We start from the raw sequence: 26,944 nt of genomic DNA, 5'->3' as shown, positions 1-26,944 counted from the left end.
TCAGTTCCACATTCTCTTTAAGAAACAGATTAATGCCCTACATTTTGCAAACACACTCCTTTGCCTGTGGGTTTTGGGGAGGGGAGAAAAGGCAAAGAAATTTCAATCCGTAGGATTATAACTTTCTCGTATTTCCCTATTTACTAAATAATTGAAAGAGGGAAGTCAGTTTTACTAAGCATGAACTTTAATAATCAGGGGAAATGGACGCTTACAAACTTGGGGGCGGGACGGGCGGGGGGTTGGGGGGAAGGAGTCCTTTATTTCCCAAGCAATAGCTTGAGGACTAGACAGCTCTATCTTATTTCATAACATGCAAATTAATTGCTCTTTTTCACGTGCTCTTTTCAAGTAAGTTTTGTAAACTCTCTAACTGGACCTGGGCCGAGGAACTCCAACAAGTTTAGATCCTTTTTAGGTTTCCCTGAATTTAAGGAATGTGCGCCCCCTCACAAAGCCGCAGCAGGAAGGAGGGCGGTCTGGAGTCTTTAGAATACAATACAGTCCGAGTCTACGCGGAGGTTAAGTGCCTTCAAAGGGAAGTCACGATTCCAAGTAAATGTTGAAATTCAGATACGCAGAGAGGAAGCTCTGGGCGCTCGCGGGCTGGGGGGAAAGCCCTAGGCTGAGCTCGACGCGGCTTGGCCAGGTGCGGCCACGCCCCCTCTTCAGGCGACTGGTAGGAGTGAATCACGAATGGGAAATCTGCAAGCTGGGAGGGGGTAAGGGCCGAGCCGCCGGCCGAGTTAACCCAGACTGTAAGCGCAGCCGTGACACTCGGCCCTCCAGTGTTGCGGAGAGGCAGAGCAGCGCGGCACCTGTCCGCGCCGGGAGCCGGGACGCGGGCGCGGGCGGCCGAGCAGAAGGGCACCGCCGCGGTGCGCGCCAGCCTTCGGCCCGGAGGGGACGCGGAGCACTGCGGACTCTTTAGGCATGAGCGACATTTATCTCAGATGTTGGATATTTGCTTGGAAAAACGTGTGGGTACGACCTTGGTAAGGAACTTGATCTTGTTTTTCATTCTGAAATTGATCTGAAAACTCCCCCCACCCCTTTTCGGCTAACGTAGTCGCAGTATAAACCAGAAATGCTTCTGCTTTTGGGCACTTAGCACTGTCAAACGTTTAGAAGACTTTTTCCTTATGAATCATTAACCCTTTCAGTTCTAGGCATAATTGTCAGTTCATTGAAATTTCAATAGTGACTCCGGCCCACCCCCGTCCAACAAAGTAACTATTCCGCGTTGGCTTAATTTTAAATTTTGGTTTTATTTTAACACTTCTGTGGCATCGTGACTGTACGTGTCGCAACTACGTAGACTTAAGCACGTTTGTTTCAATCGTGACTGAGGGAAGGACAACTTCGCATCTGATTTTTTTTAAAAATGGGGGGTCATCATATTTAGAGAAGAAACAGAGTGGAAAAGCCACCCTGAAGGACTTGGACAGTGTTGTGTTTACATTCTAACGAGGACACGTTCTTACAGGGAAATAATACCCTACTCCTTTTTAATACGTTCCTACTTTTCCCCCCACACGTCTGTATGGGAAAACACTGCAGACGTTGTTTACCTTTTTACCCCCCCTCTCTCTCTTTGGAAAGCACTTTTCCTGCGTGTGAGGGGGGGATTTGCGGGAATACCCTTATCACTTTACAAGTGGAAGCAGAGCTTGTCTTCTGAGTCTTCTATATTTGTTATAACTTTAGTTACAGTAAACTGTAGCCCATCAGTGATTTCTGGGAATTCGTACACTTTCAGATTTAAATGGAAAGTGCTATTTGTAGCTGAGGGCTCCCTAAAGGAATTCTCTTTAGGGAATTCTATTGAACAGTTTTATGTTTTGTTTTTGCTTTTTCAATCCGGCGTGAGATACCCACAGTCAAAAGAAACTGTGGGGAGTTTGCCCCCTGTCCCCCACCCCCATCTTTCCTCCTCTTTTCCTATGGTCCAAATGGTTTCTGAAAAGCTGCAGCTCAGTGATGCTGGCAGGATGCAGTCCTTTTCAGCCTTCCATGTGAGAGGATGAAAGAGATCGCGCTGCAGAGGGGGTGTGGGGGGGGCAAGTTGTTTTGAAAGTTGTTTTGAGTTGGGAGCTGGTGGGAAAGTTCAGTCTTCCCCATTTGGAAAAGGCAGGCTGGGTTCCGCTCCTGCACCACACGCGCTTTCCATTTTTAGCTTCATTCAGAGGCAGACAGAGCTCCTTCCTCTTCCTCTCCTTGTTTGTGACACTTTTCTGAGGCAGCTTTTCCACAGCGTTGAGGGTCTGGCGGCCATGACCCCAGGCGTCCTGGGACAGAGGACTGGGCGCCCACAACATTTTTCTGCTGTGAGAGGTAAAGCCAGGGATTGTTCGGAGGTGGTTCTTTTCTTTTTTAAACTTTGTCCCCTCAATGAGGTTGCCACATTCTTTGTTGTTGTTGTTAAAGGATAGCATTTTAAAACCTTGCTTCTCCAAGGCAATCTTTATACGGCTTTTTGGCTCTTACTCAACTGTACCAAGCACTCTGCATCTGCTTTTAAAGTCTTCAGACGACTATTAGTCATAGCCTCTCAGAGGAGCCACGGGACAATGGGGATTAAAGGCCTTTCCCTTCTCTTCCAGGCTGCCCCCAAGTGTAGCTCCAGTGCTGTGAAGGTTCCAGGGTTGGCAGAAGGGACCGAAGGGACCATGAAAATGGACATGGAGGACGCGGATATGACTCTGTGGACAGAGGCTGAGTTTGAGGAGAAGTGTACATACATTGTGAATGACCACCCCTGGGATTCTGGTGTGGAAGGAGGCACTGCGGTTCAGGCGGAGGCTTCCTTACCGAGGAATCTACTTTTCAAATGTGCCACAAATACCAAAGAGGTAAGCCTCTGGTTTCTTGCTGAAGAAGATTGGCACCTGATGCCAAATCTCCCTACTTGCCTTTGAGGCCTTGTATATCTGTGAGAATCTGTAAGTATCAGTAAATAATTGATCACTTAATTCACTTCTTTCATTGCCTTCTCTTGCCCTAAGTCTGTCCCTGCTTATTTTCTCCAGCTCTTGACTATTCCATATTAATTAGTAAACAGTTAAATCTTTTGGCAAGTTGACATGTCTTAGAAAAGCCGAATTGTAGCATGGGGTGGGTGAAATTGTCAGCAGCTTCGAGAAAGTTTCCTGGTCGCTCTGGACTCACTGGCCCTCATCACCCAGTACAGTTGCTTTGGAGGGAGAAAACTTTTTCTTTGAAAAAAATGTTTTCCACGTTTCTTTTGTCTCCTTTTGGTCACGAGATGGCTTTAGTCTCTTTTTAACGAGCCGGCTTTATTAGCTGGGTTTCTAAAATTATTCTCCAAACCTTGACGTGTTTATGAACTGAAGTGATGGTGTAAACTGAGAAGAGGTTCATGTAAAAGTGTCCTCTGTCCGGATGACTTCAGAGCTAACCAGTGTTTATCTGCAGCAGCTCCCTTGCTCTGGCAGGGCTGGCAGGCCGATTCCTTCTTAGCCTCTGAAGTGGGTACACTCTTTGTTGTTTCAAAGGGGTTGAAAACCCAAACTTGGAATGAGCAAAGGATTTGTGTTTACCCTTTTATATAATGATTATAGCAAGGCGTGATGTTTAGCTGTGAAAAAACTTGCAGAACCACTTCTTGTTTTGAGAATTCAGCTACTGCAGTTGCGCTCGTGGGTCGACTGCAGGGCTGAGTTGAAGGAATTGACCCCACCACAGACTTACCACCACCATTCCTGTGGCTCACTGTCAGTCTGTCACTGCCTTCAGAAAGTCGTGACAGGGGGCTCTTTTGCTGTAGGAGTCCAGAATTCCATCCTGAGACTGTTCATTACAACCATGTCAAATCACTTTCCTCCTTCCCGAAGGAACAGTATTTGAAGGCTTTGAGAGCTGATTTGGGAAATACTTTGTCTCTTTCCTGTTGGTGTGTCTGAGTTCAGTGTTGTTAGTGAGGGGTGACACAGCTGTCTAAAATTAAATAGAGCAACTCTGCTTTGGGTTTCATTAAAACTCAACTCCCCCCCACCTCCCCGTTTTTCCTACTGGGAGAGAGGAGGCTGATTTCATGAAAAGCAAAATTTAAATTGTATTTGTATGTGAACATTACCAAAAACTTGACCCCAGAAGTCGGCCTTAATTACACCTTTTTTGTGAAAGTAACACCCTTTTCTATAGAAAGTCTCTTAGTATGCGGCCCGTGGAATCAGTGTAGGATTTGTAAGGTTTGTCTGTGGCTTTAAAAAGTGTAGTATTTTTTCCCAGATGAAATTTGACCAAATACTGGTCCGTTCCCAGATTTTAATTGTGTTGCGTTGCCCTGTCCAGCCGCTTGGGACTAAAGTCAAGACCTCCACTCTGGTTCATCCTTGCCTTTTAGTTCTGTAGTATTGTCCTCGTTTTAGCTCTTAGCCTGTCTTTCAATTTTCATCACTCTATTTAAAATAATAGCTAAATAGAAAAAAAAAAATGCCCTTAGATCATTAGTCCAAAGTTCAAAAGACTAGGCATGTACTTAAGGTGTATACTTGGAGGCAGAGCCAGACTTGGAGCAAAGTTCTTTAGACTTTCCAACTAATGCTTCTACACTGTGCTACACTGGCCCCTCTTGGTGTCACTGTGGTTTTATTTATCGTGTTAACATACTTCAGACCAATCCTTTATTAAGCTTGTTTGGCGTTTTTTCATTGCATGTTTAACTCCTTCTTATTTCGTAGTTCAGCACTGAAAACGCATACAGTACCTATATTCCTAAGGAGGGTCCTTCAGAACAAACCTAGTAGGAAGTCAGGGTTCTCTTATTCTATTTTCTCCTATTTGATTTTACCGACATGCTTGAAGAGAACAGTATGTCTTTAGTCCTTCATCATAAAAGTAAGCAGGAAACCAGCTTCAATGTAATACTGGCCTAAGCTCCCTCTGTAATGTGTACCTGCTTTCCTGTTTCTCCTTCCTTCCTTTTTGCATTTTGGAAAAGGACAGCTCCTTCAGGATGGTGAAAGAGAACTGTGAAATTGAGTCATTGAGAGTATGATAGCTACAAACCAGTTCTAGGACAGGAACCTTCAGAATGGATGAAATGTTTACATTATCATTATTCAGTTAGTTCTTTCAGTCCCACAAGCCGTGGAAAGAGGAAAAAAGCCTTTGTACATGTAGTTTTTATCTGACTGATGTATCTTGCCCTTCTTTAAATGTTTTCATTTAAGTAGCAGAAGATGTTACATTATGTACTGATGTGCTGACATCCTGGGGATTTTTTTTTAACAAGACCATTTTTCATTATGAATTTGTGCTATGTGTCAGCACCTTTTTTTTTTTTTCTGGTTTAAAAACAAAACATACAAACCATATTTCTGATCTTGACCCTCATTTTTAGATTTAGTTTAGAATCATTTTGCACTTTTAATGAGGCTGTTCTTACTTCCTATTTCCAAAACGCAAACCAAATATAGATGTTCTATTCAAAAAACTTTTAAAACTTTTTAAACTGCTGGGTTATTCTTTTAGGGGGATTTTCCCCTTGATCTGAAATAATCTACTGTGAATACTTGAACACAGAAAGATTGATTTAAACACTTCTGTTCTAGAAGCCGTAGCCTGAACTGAGCTTGCTTGCGTTGAATTCAGAGGCTCTGTGGCTCTGAGCCTGAACTCCAGAGTCGTGTGGCAATTAAACATCAGGCCAATGATGGGGACTCAGTGTCCGTTTTGATTGAAGTCCATTATTAAGTCATCTGTAAAAAGTATCTCACCATAATATGCAGTTCCCTCTTCATACTGGCTTTTATTGGGAGACCATGCAACCAGGCATTTCCTTTAATATAAAGATAATTAAGGAAACTTGCCAAAAACATCTCTTTCCACTCCATCCCTTTTAAAGACAATGGAGTAAAGTGCAGGCTGAAGTCTTGGTTCGCTACAGAGCACTAACCATCTCAATGCAAATATCCTTGCATTCAAAATAGAATTTTAATCTAATGAGTCATTTTCTTGAGGGAGAGGGGAAGAGGTAGCTAGTAATTAAAATGATTTTAATATAATTTGGGGTGAGGATACTTAAACCATCGTTAGACCTGAATGATATTTCTGCTTGAAACTCAATGAGATTCATGTGTATTCATATATTCGTAAAGAGGGAATTCGCTTTAAAAAAAAATTATTCTCCTTATTATCAAACTTTCATTCAGCACTCCTGGTCCACCCATACTAAGTTGTGACATCTTCATTTCGTAAAATGGAAAACAAGCCCTATTTTTTGTCTGCAGGTCTTGGACTTCAGGGTATGTTGTGTATCCGTAGGGGTCAGCCCAGCACAGAGCACACAGCTGGGAAGAGCAGGCCGGCAGGGAAGTGTGAAGGCCAGCATCCTCTCGCTGGTAGATTTATGGGAGGCACACAGGAGTCCCGGCCCAGCAATGATGCTTTAGGACCCTGGTCAGTTCCAGTGAAGTTTCCTTCTGAGCTTAGGTGAACACATTCTTAATTAGTCCTTCTAGTTCTGGGAAATTCAAGGCACACACCAGGTTTCCCTACATTATGTGCTGGCTCCAAGGATAGAACATTGTTGGTTGTTGGCTAAGATTCACATCCAAATCTTTCCAGGGCCAGAGGGAGAAGTAGGACTTAGTCACTTACTTCCCATTAAAAACTATCCTGGTTCTGATCCCCGCTCCGGTTACCTGGCTGAGCTCAGGAGTCTTAGAGCTGGAATCTTAGTTATAGCTCTTATGTCCTCTTTGAATAATCTCTCAGATAAGGATCTGAGATGAAGGTGCTGATTGTGAGATAGGGTGCTGAACTGGGAATGGACAGAGATAGTATATGAGCTAAACAGTTCCTTCCAGCCTCAAAATTCTATGATTTGGTGTCTCTATTTATTCATGTTTGAGTATATAAGTACCCAAAGCTCTATGGATCTCAGAACTTAAAATATTAGTGTTCTGTCTCACTTGTAAAGATAATCTGGTATTGAGGCTCTTTTATTTGTTTGGGACTTGGGATTTCCCTAGACCTCCCTTTCCAGACAAATTGCTCTCCTGTCCTATCTGGTGAGTTGTATTTGTATGGCTATTGATGGAGCCCTTTAATGCCCTCTCGTATCTTCTCCAGTGACTTTCCTATGGCTGCCCTCAAAGATGTTTGGTGGCGTATGTCTTCTGCAAATTCTTTTGTAGGAACAAGTTGCTGGTTGACTTCTTTCGGACCATAAGAAAGTGTTGTATATTTTCTTAGTGTAGGATTGAGAGCTGAATACGAAGCCCATTGGTTAAAAGAATGGTAATTCAGGAGAAAAACCCTGACCTCGATGTCATACTATTTGTTGGTAATCAATCTCTGACTCCCAAGACATTGTCTGCAGGAGACTATAATTTAAAACAAAGTTGATAAACCAGTTGAGTACCTTTTTAAAAAAACTGCTTTAAAGTGGATATGTTGAAAATATCAACTGCTAATTATTGGCTCACCAGTGAATGACATTATTTGTTTTTCCTGTTTGTCATTTTAATATTATGGAATAATCACTCAGATATGAATGCCAAGTGATTTCTGCCATAAAAGCCAATTCCATGAATTTTTCAAATTCATTTCAATAATATGTAATAAACAATAACCTCTGAATAAGTCTACCTAAGCTCTAGGATGTTTTTTTAACTCAAGACTTTTATAAAGTACTCCTCAGAGCTATACTGCCAACATATGCCAATAACGATGAACTGTTATTGAAAGGGCAGATAGATGTAAATGAGGCAGGGGAGGAGAATGAAATGAACATCTGCTTTTTTCAGCTCTTGCCAGAAATTCATAACGGACCAAAAATAACACTCGAGCTCACCAGCCTTGTTTCAACTTGTGTTGGGTATAGGAAATTTTCTTTTTTTCTGTCTTTCCAGTCTGGGTATGCTCCATTGGCTTGATTATTTAATATTAAATTTTTAAAATTAATTTTAAGTCATGTATATGAGAAAGACTGGTCTGTCACAAGCGTGTAGGTGTGTTCTGTATCCTTTTAAACAAAGATTTCAGTTGTTGATGAGATTTCATGAAGTATCAGTGTATATCAAAACCAAAATCTTAAATTCCACTGCAAACATTTATTGATTTATATATAAAGGCCTACCGTTTCAGGTGGACAATTAGAAAGGAGCCACCAGGGATAATAAAAACTGGAAATAAATATGTTTTTACCTCTCCTCTTGGTCCATATCAAAAACGCATTCAGTAAGTGATTTGTAGGCTGTTTTGGGTGAAAAGAAAATCAAAATGGGAAAGTGAGTGAATAAAAAAACAAAATGTACTGCAAAATGTTGTAAGGGACTGTTACAGAGTTCTTTTGAATAATGATGAATTGCTTCCTGATTAGTGGTTGGTGACTTTTTTTTTAAACCCCACCCCCCACCCCAAGAAATTTACCATCAGGGAGGAACTGGTATAGTTAACATGTTTCTTTTTAGCAAGGCCCTCCAAAGTCAAATGTGTGATCCATCCAGTCTAAGAAAGTCCATTTCCTCAGATCTTAGAACCCACAGCTCTCCTAGGTATAAATTCCATTTCAGGAAGACTTTTGACCACTGGTTGAGCAGAAGATGCTAGAGAAGAGCAAAGTTACTTGAAAGAATTTCCTTCTACCAAAGAGAACTTACAAGTTACAAATAAAGGGGAAAAAAAAAACCTCATCTGGAATGAAAAAAATATATTATGTTTTGTTTCTGGTTCCTTAGGCCTTTGTGGAACAACCAAAGAACATTACTTTGGTTTCTGAGGTTAAAACTGTTTTATTCCCCTTAAGTACACTGTGTTTATGGTTTGAGGGAGAAGAAGAAATAGGAAACTAGGAACGGGCTAAAATGATCTAACCTTGACTGTCTAATTCTGCAGCATTCGAAACTCATTCTAAACCGGAATAGTTTTACCCACTCTGTTCTTCTAGCATAAAAAGTATTAATAAAAAATATTGGACCCTCAGTCACCAGAGAACTAGACTGTTATACTTGGCTGAATATTTGCTGATCATCTGTGAGTTTAACAGATAGTCTTCCCCAAAAGTCAAGCTCATTAATTATATAGGCACCATTAATGTCTGCTCTCCATAGCACAATTTTGTTATTGGTGGTATTACCATTTGACAATTCAGTTCATTGAAATGAAAAGATCGATTCATATTTTACTGTTGAACTCACTGTTTCATGTGTTTTACCCCCTTTAGATTACTGGAGTGGTGAGTAAAGAATACATACCAAAGGGAACACGTTTTGGACCTCTAATAGGTGAAATCTACACCAGTGATACAGTTCCCAAGAACGCCAACAGGAAATATTTTTGGCGGGTAAGTAGGGAAATTTTTCCCTACTCATTAAGTATTAGGGGGAAAAATGAAACTAAAATTGCTGGGTCACTTCCTTTTTCAACTGTCCTGGAGCTCCCCACAATATTCAGGGTCCCCATGGAACAGGGAATTCTAAGCAATTGTGACGAAACTGGTTCAAAATTCAGCCTGGGAAACACAGCTTGAAGGTAGTTGGGGTGAAGGAGGTGGTCTGTGTGAATCTTAATTTTTGCGATTCATTAGAGTTTTGTGATGAAAGGAAACAGTTTGCTGCTTGCTTCAAGGGTAAGTTCATTTGCATTTCTGTGCAAGGAAGTAGTAATGAGTCACCTTAGATTTCACCCCTTCTTGATTTCTTGCTGACTTAACTTTAATTGAATGGACGAGTAATCACAAATGAATTACCTTGAAAATAAATGCCATTTAGGAAGGGTGAATAGAAGATGGTACTGGAGGAATGGAAATGGACTACAAGACTCATCCTGTTTAAATGCATCTGTACCATGAAACTACTGGATTTGACAGTACATAAGTTATTCCATAGTGTAAGGGAGATGCTTACAACATTCAAGATGATAAACTTTCCTTTAACATCCCATCTAGTCAATCCAGTTTCCTTTGGAATATCACAGTTAGAAAGAATCTCACAGGTGAGCTAATTAGATAGAATCTTTCGGTAAAAGACCCTGGATGAGAATGAATAGAAAAAAGTGGACGTTTTCCATTTTCCCATCCATGTCTCTGGATACTCCATTTCCTCAATTAGAAAATAAATTTAAAAGCAATTATATGTATGTATATAGACTTGCATAAAATGTACATGATTCCTGGGAAACCTTTATTGAAATTCTTTCAAGAAACAGTTGCATGGTGGCAACAAAAACTGTATTATACTTGTTTAGTCGCTAAGTTGTGTCCTATTCTTTTGTGACCCCATGGGCTGTAGCCCACCAGGCCCCTCTGTCCATGGGATTTCCCAGGGAAGAATACTGGAGTGGGTTGCCATTCCCTTCTCCAGGGGATCTTCCCAACCCAGGGATTGAACCTGTGTCTCGTGCATTGGTGGGCAGATTCTTGACCACTGAGCCACCGGGGAAGTCCATATTATACTTATTCTGGTCGGATTTTCCGAGAATGCTTATATTTTTTGGACAAGTATTTTTATAAAAGACCTATATTTTGTGATCACCTAGAAGCTGTCCTAAGAAACAAGCTTTTTTTTTTTTTAAACCCAGGAAGTTTTGTGTTTTAAGAAATCTATTTTACTATTTTCCGAACAAAAGAGATCACTGAGAATTTTCCACTATGAATTGCGTGCTCACAAATTTAATAATTACTCATACTTAAAATACATTTAATACCTGACTAATAATGGGTAAAATGGGAGTGCACTTTTGCCTTTATTGCCAATAAGGTCTTCTGAGAAGTGAGCCATAGATGTTTGTAATTCTTGAGTCTAAGGTCTGAATTAAAACAATCCAGTATTAGTCTGGTTAATGCATGGTCCTTTCAAAAAAAAATGACAAGAAATATTTAAGAACCTCCTATCTCTGTCTCAGTTCCCTAGTTTATTGAAGATTCACTCTTAAGTAGCTGAAATGCTTTCCCTGAGAGGATTTATTTGAATTGGTCCTTCACATGCAAAGGATACTGTAGGAGATAACTCCCCACATGTTGTTAAAAGCATCCTGATTTTGTTGGCAGGAATATGAACATCTGTTGTGAGGAAAGAAAAAGTTTCATGCAAATTACACACAGAAGAGAAGGGATGTTCAAGTTGAGAAACCAGTGACATTTCTTGTAACTGTGCTATGAGTCAGCACGTTTTTAATCTTCTTGATAATATATGGAAATAAAGGGAGGGTGATAGGCAGCAGTGTTCATCTGACATATCATTATTTTATTTTCTTGTGGGTGGGTGGGTGTGTGTGTGTGTGTGTGTGTGTGTGTGTGTGTGTGTGTGTGTGACTTCATGGCATCGACATTTCTGTTTTAAAATGAGGATACAGTAAATTGTAGTCTGTGGAAGACTGACTGGAATCAACATACCCGTAGCTTTAGAAAGCAGTTTCCGCCCAGCGAAGAGTGCAAGAGTGATGGAACCCCGTGTTCCTGGAAGTTTGCACATCAGAGTAAACAAACTTGAAAACCCCTCTTGATAGCAGAATTCACCCAGCCTTGTTCCATTTTCTCTTAACAAAACACACCGCAAAAGCTCTCACAAGCTGCTTTGATGAAGCCACATGTATTTCCCCCTTCACAATTTACAGGAAGTTACTCTTAAAAGAAAGTGATTCTGGTGTTTACTGCCTGTGTTAAAGGGACAGAGTTCCTTTTTGTCTCTGATAACGTTTGAGCGAAATACAGAAACACTTTAGAGATTAACATAGTCAGTATGTGACTAAGAACAAAGCAATGACCTGCTGTCCGGTTAGAGCAAAACTTCTGCTGTGAATCATGCCCTATGACTTGGAGCCTCCAAGATGCAGAAAACCAGGTATTGCTTGTATATGTGTAAGGATCTTTCCTAAGTCTGAAGATGAGATTGGTATATCTTAAAAAGAGGGAAAGAGAAACTTTCTGGGGAAGGTAAAGGGTCTGTTTATAGTCGTTTCAGTAAGACTTTACCTTTTTACTGAGTGGCCTGAAGATATCTGCTAACCAGAAGTAGTATTACTTTAGGACAAACTTTGAATTTCTCATTTTGTATTGCTTTTAAAGAACAACATGGTTTTTTCCTCTTCTTCCAAAAACACAAACCCTGTGGCTCTGTGAGTGGTGTCTTAGCCAACCTCCTCACAGATAAGAGGGTTCCCTCTCCCTTCCTCAGCCTTGGAAGAAAAGCGCAAGGCCGAACACATTAATCAAGAGGAAAAGTGACTTCTCAGTAGACTGTCAGATGCTGGCTTCTGTCCCAGTGTTCACTTTGTTATGGCAGGTGAAGTTCACCTTGGCCCCACCCAGCGTTTCCACAAAAAGGCAAAGTTCCAAGTATTCATATGAACAAGTGTTACTGCTGGACTATGAGGCTTGGGGGTGGAGGATGTTTGCAGAGTTTAAGCCTTGGGCGGGGGTGTAGGAAACGGCAAGTACAGAGGCCATAGAAAAAGCTGAGAGACTCAGTTTGACGTACTCAGTCGGGTTGGTCTAATACCTAGTGACTCAAAGCATTAAAAGTCAGAATGATCGGAACTCCAGCCAGTAGTGTTGCCTGTGTGCCATTCACTGCGCTACCAGATAGAGTACTAGGTGCGGCAGCTCCTTAAACCAAATCTTGTGTTTCATTCTTTGTAGCTTTTCCCCAAACATGAAAAGACCCTAAAACTGAAATGGAAAAGGTAACTGACAAAGCGTGCCTCCCTTGTTTCCTCCCTTATTTTTGCTGATTCAAGATAACTCCAGCTAAACTGATTTCCTTTTCTAATGAGGCAGTCAGGGACCAGAAATCACACTTGCTGTGTTTGTTCTCAGAGGTGCTGGCAAGCTTTCCGTTGCACTGGGGGCTTTCTTTTCCATGTCTCTCTTCTCTTTTGCGCAGATCTATTCCAGAGGGGAGCTTCACCACTTCATTGATGGCTTTAATGAGGAGAAGAGCAACTGGCTGCGCTACGTGAACCCAGCACACTCTGCCCGGGAGCAGAACCTGGCCGCCTGTCAGAACGGCATGAACATCTACTTCTACACCATTAAGCCCATCCCGGCCAACCAGGAGCTTCTTGTGTGGTACTGCCGGGACTTTGCAGAAAGGCTTCACTACCCTTATCCCGGAGAGCTGACAATGATGAATCTCAGTAAGTGGATTACAGAAAAAAAAAAATTAAAAATGCTAGTAATGTCAGTTCTGCCCCCTTTGCACTAATAACATGTTGTTTAATTACATGGCTTCATTTGATGGGCCAAGTACGTGGCTTAAACTCAGCACTGGGGAGAGAAAAACAATTTTTTTCAGTCTCTATTCGCTATAATGAAACTTGATCATTTAAAATCTACTAAGAACAACTCTGAATGTACAGGAAGAAATAAAGGTCCAATGCTAATCTGTCCAAAAGGGGACAGGTAGGATTATATTGTAATAGAGATTAGTTCTGACATGCCGAGGATGAAAGGTATAGCTCCTTGTTTGTGGTAATTTGTCAGTGCTTAAAATATGCTTTGAAATGTAGATGCGCATTTGGTTATCAAGTTATGGTCTGATGTGAAACATAAATTGTTTCTAAAAAAACTTGGAGCTATAATTTTTCAAATCTTATTCAAAATGGATTTTATATCTTCGTTTCCTTCCTTATGGTAAAAACCTAATTATCTGATCTCCTGATCGGTATTACAGTAACCACCTATCACTTTTATCTTAACAAATTTTCAGTTCCTTAGGTTTATAAGCTTTTACTTTTCTATCGGTTAAAGTTGCTGTCATGACCTCTCTGCAAAAGGCTACTTTGTTTTAGTCATTCTCAAGTGATCTCTAGGAATGATGTAAGATTTACCATAAAATTCCAACCTGTTGTAACTATAGTTGTATATTCTCAGACTGCTTTTAAAGCAGATTTTTAAAATCAGCTCCTTTTGGTTTCAGAGTTTGGCATCTAAATGCTGAAATTTTTGTAAGCTTTTGTTTTGATCTCATTTCCAACATAAGGAGAAGTTGGAAGAACAGTACAAAGAATTCCCAGAAACACTTTACCCAGATTCATCAATCATCCCTATGCTGTCCCATTTGCTTTATCTGGAGTCTAAATTGTTTTAGTTCACATTTTGGCCTTTGAGACCTTTGGGATGGATGTTAATATTAACATAAATTAGAATTTGACTTAAATTTTTAGCCAGTTAACAAACCAATTACCTATCCTAGTCAGGTATAATCCAACTCGATAGCTATTTGGTGCTCACCCCACACTGTCTAGTTGACTGCTCTCCCAATGATCTCAAGACTATATTTATAGTTTTCTGAAAAGCTGAGGCTATAAAAGCTTAAAGACCTCTACCATAATATCTTTAAATTTGTGTTTGTGCTCCTTATGTACACACATATAGTGCACCCTGAGGTTTGGGAAAACAACCTTGAAATGTTTGGAAACAAATTGGCTTCCAGCTTGAGCATAGTAGGTATAATCAGGTCCTGGCCAATGGTGGTGGGTCTTTTCCCTCATCTCTCGAGCACTCGCAAGAGTCCCCATTGTATCACTAGTGCCCAGCGTCCCAGGAGCCCTTCTGCTCTCTCCCCCTCTGAGGTGCCAGGCCCAGTGGTCAAAGGCAGCTTGCACTCCAGCAGGCCATCTCCCAGGAACATGCGCTGCTGCTTCCTGGCTTTCTCAGCATAGCCGCAGCTTCCTCTTGAGGGTCTCCTCCCATTCCTTGAGCTTCATCATTCGTGGATTCAGAAAAAAGACTGATTTTTTTATTTTCTTTGAACTGTAACTGCATTTTAAAAGACCCACCTTGGTGACTTTTGCAGTAACCACAAAGTTTTTTCACGTACATCCCTCACCTCCTTCTGCACAAAGAAAGGTCCTAAAGGCCTTGCATTTTTATTCCCCAGCAAAAGGCTCAGCACAGAATTTTTCAGGTTCAAATGGTTATTCTTTGAGCTCTGAAGGAACTGTCACGTTCTCTATGAAATGACACCTTTGTTCCCTGAAATATCTGTCGTCGTTTATGCAGATTTTTTCTAAATGGTGGTTGAACATTTTCAGGTACCCATTCACTGTCCAGTATTCGTAGTGCAGAATGAAAGTTCACAATAACCAGTCACAGTAAGCCAAGACTCCTGCTGCCTGTTGTGAAACCAGTTGTCTTAGGTGTGGTAACATGATTGAGATGCTGATCAGGAAAATTTCCACTATTTCATCAGGCCTAACAGGTAGATTGTGTCTTCAAATGAGTTGTGTTGGGTTCCATGTTTCATGCATAGTAGAGGCCTGTGTCAGAGTCTCTGTGAGGGCTTTAAACTGGCAGTGATGGTTCAGTTGGTAGAGTTTTGAGGAGAAGAGATTTGAAGAAAACTGAGGTCAAGAAAAATAAGTAGCCAGAAATCACATATAGTTATTAAAAAAAAAAAAAAAGGAGTAGGAATTATTAGGTTTAAGTCTTATCCTCCCAAGGTTTTTTTTTTTGGTATATATTTTTTTTCAGTCTATCTAACTAGCCCATCTAGAAAACAGTTGACCAAATTATAGACTTCTAAATGTTAATCTGCTTTCTCAGTTTCAGTTGAAAACAGACTTTGTTTTGCCTACTGCAGAACTTCTAGGTTCTTTCTTATAGTCTTGGGGGTTCTTATTATAGATCGAAAATGTGAGTCGGCATAATTAAGCCATTCAGAGCCTTCAGAAGCAGTTCACTCTTGAAATGACTCCGTCCGCCTACAGCCATTAAAGAATTAAGAACAAAAACAGATCTTGATTTTCTTTTTCAAGTTAACTCAAGCTGCTGCTGAGTGGGAGAGTCAGAAATGACACCAGCTCCACTGATTACTCAGCTACTGAAGGATGGTTTTTTTTAAATATATCTTCATGTAGGCTCCATGAGGGCTTCCCAGATACCACTGGTGGTAAAGAACCCATATGCCAGTGCTGGTAGATATAAAAGACGGGCTCGATCCCGGGATCAGGAAGATCCCCTAGAGGAGGGCACGGCAATCCATTCTAGTCCTCTTGCCAGGAGAATCCCATGGACAGAGGAGCCTGGCAGGCTGCAGTCCGTAGGGTCGCACAGAGTCGAGCACAACTGAAGTGACTTAGCAGACACGTGCACAGATTCCATGACTGACACATTAGAACACCTGAGGGGGCTGATACTGCTCTCCGGATATTGTTTTGTTTTTTTTTAATAGGAAACAAATGTGTTTTTGTGAAGGTGTGAGAGATACTGAACATTTATCATGGAGCTATGATACGCTAGGCACACTCTGCTCAGTATTTTGCATAGAAAATAATAAATTCCAACTTTTTCTTGTTGTTGGCTTGATTGTTAGCTTTGCAGCAGTTCAAAAATTGGATTATGGAGATGCTCAGCAATAACACCTGACTAAATAGGAGGGCAGTGCTATGGACAGATTAAAACTTCCTGCTTATAACTTTAATTTATTGAATTTTAGAACCCAGAGAGTGTTGAAGCTACTAGAAGAAATTAGGAGACTTAGATGTAATTTGCCACATAAAAATGGCAGCAAGTTGTGATGGTGAAGTTTCTGTGTTTTTTTTTTAGGGTTATGTCTTTTTTTTTTAACCTGAGCCTATATGGTTGCCTCCAAATCATTCTTTTTTTGCCTCAAAATTCCCTCCTGTGGCTGTGAGATGCCTTGCCTATCAGCTTTCCAACTTAGTTGTCTCTCTTCTTTTACCATTTCAGCTTTAAAAAACAAAAGTGACAATTTGAACTTCCTGCCTGCTGAGCCTCACTGAAAGACTGATATTGGCCTGATAAGGGGGTATTTATTTTGGTTTCGTGGCTTCAGAAATCCCTCTCCCTCAACAAGCTTTCCATCACTGCCCCCATCAGCATCTTCCCTGATAGCGTCTGGGCTGTGTTTATTCTGGGGCTTCGGGCTCACCCGGGAGTAACTGATAACAGCCAGCAGAGATAACATTCAGAGGGGGCTCTCAAACTGGAACCGAATCCCTCAAGCCTGTCAGCCTAGAGAATGGATTTGAAGAGTTCAGACTCTAGAGTCCACAGAGTTCATTTCTAGATCTATCAGGTATCAAGCCTAGAGTTCTTCTCCATTAAATCAAGCAGGGACAACAAAATGATGCTTTTACGGAGGCTTAGCGAGGTCCCCCGAGCCTGTCTTCTTCTCTGGCTGAGGCCAAGAGCTCTCCTGCCTCTCATGGCATCTATACAAACCCACAGCTGATCCTTCGTCTCTCCCTACACTGAGGGCAAGTGTGCAGGCTGGAGTGCCTACCAGCCAGTAACCAGAGCTCCAACCAAGCAGCTTGTATTTTACTTTTGGTTTCCAGGGAAGGCTGAGCAGGGAGTGCTCGGTTTTCCCAGCTCTGGCTGGTTGGTGTCTTCCCAAAAGCATCTTTCGTTCTGCGTGTTTGGAGGGAGCAGTGCTGGTGGCATGGCCTGGAGAACCTGTCGTAAACAGGCTCTGTTTAAGAGCATTGCTGCTGTTCCTCAACAGTCTATTTACCGAGTAATAATATGCCATCTTTTGGAATAAGTGTGTTCATCTTCGCTGCCTGTTTTCTTTGGTGCTCTAAGTAATTGAACTGGCTCGGAAAGTGCCATTTGTGGTTTGGCAGCGATGACTATGTAGCACCTTGTGATTCCGGGGGACAGCATTACTGGGAGCCTGGTGAGACCTGGAGCCTCAGTGAAATTCTGGTGTTGTCAGCAAATCCAGAGGAAGGGTTCACATCACCTTGCTAATCGGTTTGACAGAGGCAGTTTGAACAGGATTTTATCAAATTCGTATTAAACAAGAATGGAGGTGAAAATTGATGACTGCTTATTACTTGAAATGAGTCTTCATCTTTCACATCTGGTTCACAGGGTGTGCTGATTTCCTTTAGGTAAACTGTGACTTTTATTAACCTGTGACACCCCACACCCAGTATTTCATGGAGATACGCTCCTATTCTAGATTGAACAGGACTGTTCTATCATGAGGTTCCTACCAGTGGAAACAGTCATCCAAACGATGTTATTCATTTGACTGATGCCACCGGTGACCCGGTTTTGCTGAGGAGGAACTGGAGTGGCATGAGCCTTCCAGAATGAGTGGGTGTTGAGAAGCCAGGTGGCCCTCTTGGGGAAGCTCGGGCTCAGGTTTGCTCAAGGAGAGAGAAGCCTGGGCAATGTCGCTTCAATTTTCTGTCTCCCTCTGAATAACCATCACCCTTTCTTTATTTCAGCACAAACCCAGGGCCGTCCAAAGCAGCAGAGCACTGAGAAGCATGAACTGTGCCCCAAGAGTGTCCCGAAGAGAGAGTACAGCGTCAAAGAGATCCTGAAACTGGACTCCCGCCCTTCCAAAGGGAAGGACCTGCACCGCTCCAACATTTCTCCCCTCACTTCCGAGAAGGACGCGGATGACTTCAGGAAAGACGGGAGCCCGGAGATGCCCTTCTACCCGCGCGTGGTGTACCCAATTCGCGCCCCGCTCCCGGAAGACTTTCTGAAAGCACCCCTGGGATGCTACGGGATGGAGCGGCCGCCCTACGTCACTCACTCCCCCATACCGTCCTCCGCGACGCCCAGCCCCTCGGCGCGCAGCAGCCCGGACCGGAGCCTGCAGAGCTGCAGCCCGCACAGCAGCCCCGGGAACACGGTGTCGCCGCTGGCCCCCGGCCCCCAGGAGGCCCGCGACTCCTACGCCTACTTGAATGCCCCCTACGGGGCCGCCTCCGAGGGGCTGGGCTCCTTCGCCGGCTACGGGCCGCCCACCCACCTGCCGCCCGCCTTCATCCCCTCCTACAATGCGCACTATCCCAAGTTCCTGCTGCCCCCTTACGGCATGAACTGCAACGGCCTGGGCGCTGCCGTGGGCAACATCAACAGCCTCAACAGCTTCGGCCTCTTCCCGAGGCTGTACCCGGTGTACAGCAGCCTCTTGGGCGGGGGCGGCCTGCCTCCCCCGATGCTGGCGCCCGCCTCGCTCCCCAGCTCGCTGCCCTCAGAGGGGGCGCGCCGCCTGCTGCAGCCCGAGCACCCCCGGGAGGTGCTGGTGCCCGCGCCGCACAGTGCCTTCTCCCTCCCCGGGGCGGCCGCCAGCCTGAAGGACAAGGCCTGCACCCCCACCAGCGGCTCCCCGACGGCCGGGACCGCCGCCACGGCTGAGCACGTGGTGCAGCCCAAAGCTACCTCAGCGGCCGCTGCGGCCCCCGGAGGCGAGGAGGCCGTGAATCTCATCAAGAACAAAAGAAACATGACTGGCTACAAGACGCTCCCCTACCCGCTGAAGAAGCAGAACGGCAAGATCAAGTATGAGTGCAACGTCTGCGCCAAGACTTTCGGGCAGCTCTCAAATCTGAAGGTAGGCCTGGCGTGGTCACCCCCTACCCCCACCCCCCAAAACGCGCGGTCTGTCCCCGGGAGGACACACAGCGCGCCTGAGTACTTAAACCTGCCGCGGGTTGTAGATTGCGGTTTTCTCTGTGTAAGACCCAGGCATGGCATCGTCGGCCATGCAGCTTGGGACCCGTTACTTCCCCTCCCCCAAGTGTCTTCTGATTAATAAACATCTGGGGTTTGGGCTAGAGGATCAGTGTGAAGTCCCTGCCTAGCCTGTGACTTTTCTTTAGCTCAGACACGACAGTGTTCTGAAACTCACATTGGGGTTTGATTTGTTCTAAGACCTCACCTTGGTGCTTAAGAGGTTTGCATCCTAAATGCCCTGAGTCTTTGAGCCGGGACATTCACTCTTACAGCCTGCAGAGTGGGAGCCAAGCTAAGGTGTTGTGGCTTCTTCCCAGGTCCACCTCAGAGTGCACAGTGGAGAACGACCTTTCAAATGCCAGACGTGCAACAAGGGCTTCACTCAGCTTGCCCATCTGCAGAAACACTACCTGGTACACACAGGAGAGAAGCCACATGAATGCCAGGTGGGCATTGTTTTCTGGGTAGAACTTTTCGACCTTTGCAGACAGTGTCTCAGCAGTCACCCTCCTGGTGTCCTAAACCAGCACAAGAATTCTGCCTTCCTTAGGCTGCTGATGAGATGACACAGCCGGCTTCCACTGGGTGGACAATGGTCGGGGAGGGAAACACCACCCTGTGGGAGCGTCCCCACTTTGCCATATTTGCCTAACGCTGCGGTGAGGGGCCACAGGGAGTTTTCTTTCCCCTCCCAGGTTGTCCTGTGTGGGTGGGCAGCTGACACCTCCCCTTGGCAGCTCTTAAACTTCTAGTCTCCATCCTCCTTTCTCTGCCTCCCTCCCCACACTGCAGGTTTGCCACAAGCGATTTAGCAGCACCAGCAATCTCAAGACCCACCTGCGACTCCACTCCGGAGAGAAACCTTACCAGTGCAAGGTGTGTCCTGCCAAGTTCACCCAGTTTGTGCACCTGAAACTCCACAAGCGCCTACACACCCGGGAGCGGCCCCACAAGTGCGCCCACTGCCACAAGAGCTACATCCATTTCTGCAGCCTCAGGGTCCACCTGAAGGGGCACTGTCCTGTGGCCCCAGCCACTGTGCTGCCTCTGGAGGACCTGACCAGAATCAACGAAGAAATTGAGAAGTTTGACATCAGCGACAATGCTGACCGGCTGGAGGACATGGAGGACAACATCGACGTGACCTCTGTGGTGGAAAACGAGATTCTGGCCGTGGTCAGAAAAGAGAAGGAAGAAACTGGCCTGAAAGTGTCTTTGCAAAGAAACATGGGAAATGGACTGCTCTCAGGGTGTAGCCTCTATGAGTCAACAGAGCCGCCCCTCCTGAAGTTGCCTCACAGCAACCCACTACCTCTGGGACCTGTAAAGGTCAAACAAGAAACAGTTGAACCTATGGATCCTTAAGATTTTCAGAAAACAAAAGGTGTTTTGTCTTGTTTCTTAACTTACGACTTGGCGAGTCAGGGTGCCCGTCGCAAGCGCTTGTACATAATTCCAGTTCTGCAAAGCTCTCCCTGACAGCAGATGGTTTCCCTCACTTCTCTGGAATTAAAGAAGGAACCCCAAAGTTACTGAAATCTCAGGGCATAAATGAGGCAAAGACAATATATATACCTATTATATATACTTACTTACACCCCATCTATATATTTGAACCTGTTGTATTTTGAATATTTGTGTGAATATGTTTGCATAGCCTCCCCATTGCTAAGACTATTGCCTAGCCATAATTATTTTTTCAATGATAATCCTTCATAATTTATTATACAATTTATCATTCAAAAAGCAATAATTAAAAAAGTTTACAATGACTGGAAGAATTCCTTGTAATTTGAGTTAAGTGTTATATTTTTGTCTGGTGGCCATTCTTTGTAGATAATTTCTGCACATCTGTTTTAAGTATCTAAGATTTAGTAAACAGATAACATTACTTCAGTCAACCTCCCTCTATAATAATGGTTTGAAAGTGAGGTTTGAGTATTGCCAAAGTTAGGCAGTTGATGTGTTCATTCACAGGATTATATTATTTGAATAGCCTTGTATCATTTGAACATAATTTGGGGGTATGTTTGCAGAATTACCCAGTAATAGGTAGAAGAAATAAAAATCTTGTATGTTTCTGTAGAGAGTTCAGCATTCCTGCCCCCAATTACGGATTTACCAGAAAGGTGGTAAGAAGGCTTTGCCAGTCTGTCTCCCTCTTCAAAAAAACAGCGTCGTCCCACCCCCAAAGTCATGTGACCATTTGGAGTGGCCATGAGACTTTAGCATCCCAATGTATTATCTGAAAATGTGAAGAAGACAAAATGCCATGTTTAAAACCACCACAAAATGTTTCCAAAGCACAGGTGGTTTTGTATGGGTGAGGTCTGGGGGCATGAGTCCAGGTGTTTTTGTTGTTGGTCTTTTTTGTTATCACGTCAAAATTGCACAAGCATGGTGCTCCACCAGGAAGGATTTGAGTTAGATAGGTTCGGGCCACACTTTAAAAACCAAAAACCGGAAAACGGGTATTCTCGTTGTCTTAGGGTCAAAGCGGGTAATGAACATTCCTGTCCCCAATACATCAGTTGTATTTGTTTTTTCTGTGCAACTCAGACTTTCCTCAGTATTTGTGTTTTTACGTTTTATGGTTAATTTAATTGAAGAAGAAAGGGCATTGCAAAGTTGTTCAACAACAGTTACCTCATTGAGTGTGTCCAGTAGCGCAGGAAGTGATGGCATCTTTAATGATTTGCTACTCAAGAGGAGAGAGCATGCGTGCGCCAGAAAGATGGAATGCGTCCCATTCTGCCTCGTCCTCTGCTAAGCCCAAAGATGACACGTTGGCATTCAAGGTGTAGCGGACAATGATGTATATTTATAAATCTATTTATACCACTATACCATGTATATATAATATATTTATAACCACTTAAAATTGTGAGCCAAAACATGTAAAAGATCCTTCTTTCCTAATGGCAAAAAAAAAAAAAAAAAACCAAACCCTTTCTGACTCTCTGCTTAATTAACACTCAATGACCTCACAACTACATTGGTGAGCTTGGGCACCCCCTTGGTATTGTAAGAGATCCTAAAATCTTGGTGCAAAGGTGGGGACCGCATAACAACCAGGGAGAAAGAGACATACCTTTTTTAACTATTAAGGACAATCTAAGATAGCTTTTTTTTTTTTCGTCACATTCTGATGTGGTCACACCCAAGTCCCAGAAATAGAAATCCCATCAACCACTGTAACTTTTCTCTCTCTTCCTCTCCTTCCTTAAATAACTGATGGATCACTAATCAATCTGGTTTATTATATATTCAGCATTTTGGTCTGTGGCAACTAATGTCAGCCTACAGAAGAGAACAACAAATTTAGGATAATCCAGGGAAACCTAAGAGCCTTACTGATCTGTTCCTTTAAATAATGAAACTGACAGTATGATATTTTTTTTAACAGTGTTTGACAAACAGTCCTTGATTATAAGTAAACGAAAGAATCATACTCTGACATTGACATCAAATACATTCTATTCCCCATCACTCATTTGTTCTCTTTTTTCCCTCTCGTGCTTTCTTGTTAGTGGAAATTTTTACTGAGACCTGCACAGTGGCTTGAGACTTCGTAATTCTCTGTACCATCTGACTTTCCCTCTGAGGCCTCTTACATGTGAATGTTGAGCCCACAATCAACAGTGGTTTTTTGTTTTTTTTTCTTTCTTCTACTCAAAGTTAAAACTGACCAAAGTTATTGGCTTTTTACTTTGCTAGAACAAACTATCATGTTTACGTACTGGTTTACATTGTTATTTATGTGCAAATTGTCAAAATGTAAATTAAATATAAATATTGATGCTTTACCAGTGCTTGTCCAGCGTCTTGAATGAAGGGTGAGGGAGCAACACCTTAACCGTACTGTAAGGGTGGCCTTAGAACAAATTCTGAACGTGACAGTTTACCTCCATCCTGTTCATGTCCCCACCCCCATCCTCCATCCCCCACAGAGACGATTCCCTAGTTCTCCCACCTCCATTGGTGACTGCATTTGTCAGTGATCTGACAGAGTTGATCACCTGCCTCTCATAAATCGACAGTGTAAGAATTTTGTCTTTAATTATGGGCCATAAAAATGTCTTCTAAGAAAAGCATTTCAAGCATGAGCCAGCTATTGTTTGCTTTTGTTGGACTTTTTTGTTTGTTTTACTTAGTTGATGGGCAGTGGGGTGGTAGCGAGGTGAGGAAGACTTGGATTAAGTCCAGAAATGCCATCCCAGCCTTGATCCAGGATGTATGTGTGTGGACCCAGCCAGTTCATGGGTGAGGGGCTCTGGGGAGCGCTGGGAGCCTGAGGAGCATGTTGCCCATTGGTGGCGTTATTTTTGCTTCAGCAGTCAACACCCCACAGGGAACCATAGGGAATCTTCTGCGTAGGTTTTCTGCCCTATGTGCTACAGAATTTTTTTTTCCCTTCACATTTTAACTCAGGAAGTAGATTTGCCACTTGTGCAATTTAAAACAAATTTCAAGAAAGCTGTTTGACAGGCCTCTGGGCACTTTTAGTATGAAGCCCAGGGATCACAGTAGCCTGGCCATGTGGTCCCAAGGGTCATGTGTTGGGAATGGATCTACTTCTTGTCCACAGACACTTCCAGACACTAACCTTTGTCCAGTCACAAACAAAAAGCAAAAATTGAGTTTCACTTGGTAGACATGAATAGGAGAGATACTTATAGAAAAGTGTTAGTGCCCTCAATGAAAAAAAAAACCTAAAAGCCCTTCACAAATGGTTTTCATGTTTGCCACTTCACCCATTACCAAGTTCATGGTACCATGCACGTTAAGAAAATCATGTTGCTTATATTTAGACACTCAAAACTGCCCAGTGTTTTTTTTTTTTAATGTTTCTTCTTTATATTCACTTAAACATCTGTGCCAAGAATTTGAAATGCTGCCAGCATTTTACTGTGGAGTTAAGAAAACCAGACCCTATTGTCATAAATGTGCCAAATGGTGCTGGTTGCACTACTAAATTCTACAGAACCATTGTGGTAATAATTTTTCAAAACAAAGCCCAATCAGATCCAGAGTATAACAGTACTACCATTAATCATTGTTCTTTACTTGGCAAAACATACCTTTTTTTCTTGAGAGTTACGTATCTTGAGAGCACACTTGTGGATTTAGCTGTTTAATGAAACATTAGGTGAGAAGGTAATATTCACTAGGAGCTCAAGTCTCCCCGGCTGTCGTCTACCCCGCTGAACAGAGACTTCAGGCAGCTGTTTTGTATGGCAAGGCAAAACCAAAGAAGCCACCTTTTTAAATCTTTCCTTAAAAGCCCTGTTCAGAAATGACACATTTAATTCTCTACCATAAGAAAACATATAGAATATAGAGTTCCATGGGAGCTTATAAGGACACTTCTAAATTTTTTTCCCTTGGGGGACAGAAAACCACTTTAAAACCTTTAAGTTTGTGTAAGTGAACTTATTCCTTTGTGTGTGTGTGTGTGTGTGTGTGTGTGTAGCCTTCTTTAAAAGAAGATAATGGGAAAAGGCCAGAGCAGAGAAATGAAAGTAATTAGAGGCACATGCTGGAGGATTTCTAATGTTTCTGGGATAATCTGGTCCACAAAGGAAGGCTGCACCACAGAGGGTGGCAGCTAAAAACATTAATGAATAGAAGAGAAGGTACATAGAATGGGATCAGTGAACCAACTGAAAAGACACTTCTGTCTCTTTTATGAGACCATAGAGTTCTTTGTCCATAACATGTCTGTTTCATTATCAGTGTCTGGCCAGAAGAAATCAGACCATTCTGAGCACTTCTGGGTATCCAGCAGCTGCAAGAAATGTTTCAGTACACAGAAGCCTCCCATCACATCCACTTCTAAGTTTCATGTCCTTAGGACTCCCAAGTCCATTTGCTTAAAGTGCTGCTGACAGCTGCTCCTTCAATAAGTGAGAAGTGATTTTAATCTCAATATAGCTTTAATCATGTAATTTAGGCCCAAAACACAGCAAGATTCCAAAAAGTTATTTTTAAGCTGATTTACACAAATACTCCTCATGCTCAGTTTCACAGAATACTATAACAAACCCTCTCCTGGTTTGTTCTTCCTTCCAGGTTTGATAAGTAATGAACCACAGTTAGTCATGTACACATTTCCTCCTCTGAATTTGAGACAGAAGCTTTTGTTCAGCATAAACATGAGCACAACTACCTTGCAGTTTTCTCCTACTCCCATCAAGAAAGAAAGAGGAAGTGACAGGTAAATGCCAGTGGGTGGTTTGAGTAAGAAATTCTTCAGTGTGTTAACAAAAGGAAATTGTCCTCAAGGAAATGTGGCACAGCTTCCCATCTTTAGGTAATCTGAAGGATTTGTATGTAGGTTACGGCAACCAGTGTTCCTCCCTGGATGAGGGGCAGAGCAAAAGACACAAAATTAAACTATTAACAGAAGGGACTTTGGTTTATATGATAAAGGTGAACAGCCACCTTTAGGGATGGTAACACAGTGGGTCCTTTTTGGGGGAGGGAGGAAGTAGTCTCCTTCCTGGGATGGCCTGGAGACGAAGAGCCAGCTTGTCTAAAAGCACAGGATAGGCAAGATGCCTGGCAAGCCCTTCCCATGCTTATAATTCAAAGGCTTCCATAACCGTGTAAGTGATGGTGCACCTGGGGACGAGACAGAGCTAAGGCTCTGGTGGAGAACTTCAGTTTTCTTAATGTTCCTGAGGCCTCCAAGGAAGCTGTACATGTCAATATGTAAAACCCTGTATAGAAGGCAGATCTGGAGAGCATGTCTCATCCAAAGGAAGAGTCCATGATACCAAGAAATGAACTGTGCTGTTATGTTTGTAAAATAGTTGAAAATGTATTTCCCATTTGAGTCCTTCCCAGGGATTCTGCGAGGGGGTGGAAAATGAGACAGTGCCACTGTGACCCGACACCCGGTGCTCTGCAGAGGAGCATCCAGCCTAGCAGCCTGTCAGTGCAGTCCTGTCTTGGGAAGGGAGGGACTGTCTCCATCCTCCCTTCTTCCACAGCAAGGCGGCCCTGGTACTATTTCCCATCCGTGCAGGCAAAGGAAGTAGGATGAAGCCTCATCCCTTTCCATGGAACATTTTCTTGCCGCCTCAGTTTTACAACGATTAACCTGACAGTGATCCGCAGTGAGACTCACCATCTAAAGATCACGAACTGGGTGACTTAAGTCGTTCGTCGGTGCTACCCAGGCCAGAGTCTAAATATACCCCCAAGGTGGGAACTGAGATTATGAGCTCCTAGTCTGCTGGAAAGAGTGAACCAGAGATTTTCCTAGTTCTAGGCCTGGTTCAGCTGCTAGTACCTGGATGCTCTCAAGAAAGTCCTAGAATTTCCCTGGGCCTCAGTTTCCTGATCCATAAAATGAAGGAGTCATTCCTGGGCTTTCTTTGTGCTCTTTCGGAAGTATTACATCTCTTCAAATGCTAAGATTCCATCATTGTCTCTTTTTTCCTTTCAGTTTGTTTCCCTTGGAAGTCTGATTGTTGCTATAGGCAGATATTTGTAATTTAGAGAGCAGATGTCAGAGGAAAATGG

The 26,944-nt window shown here is 43.0% G+C and overlaps 1 protein-coding gene across 1 annotated transcript; it reads left to right on the top strand.

Annotated features, from left to right (window-relative positions):
* The first annotated feature begins 953 nt into the window (after nucleotides 1-953).
* PRDM1 (PR/SET domain 1) lies at nucleotides 954-21,173 on the top strand. The gene is made up of 7 exons (XM_052646027.1): nucleotides 954-995; nucleotides 2,604-2,852; nucleotides 9,194-9,313; nucleotides 12,852-13,104; nucleotides 18,172-19,292; nucleotides 19,732-19,860; nucleotides 20,207-21,173. The coding sequence occupies exons 1-7, from the start codon at nucleotides 954-956 to the stop codon at nucleotides 20,777-20,779; spliced, it is 2,487 nt and encodes an 828-aa protein (XP_052501987.1). The 3' UTR covers nucleotides 20,780-21,173.
* The last annotated feature ends 5,771 nt before the right edge of the window (nucleotides 21,174-26,944 follow it).

The sequence above is a fragment of the Budorcas taxicolor genome, chromosome 9 (assembly GCF_023091745.1).
Source record: "Budorcas taxicolor isolate Tak-1 chromosome 9, Takin1.1, whole genome shotgun sequence".
NCBI lineage: Eukaryota > Metazoa > Chordata > Mammalia > Artiodactyla > Bovidae > Budorcas > Budorcas taxicolor.
This window is presented reverse-complemented; position numbering and strand designations above follow the sequence as displayed.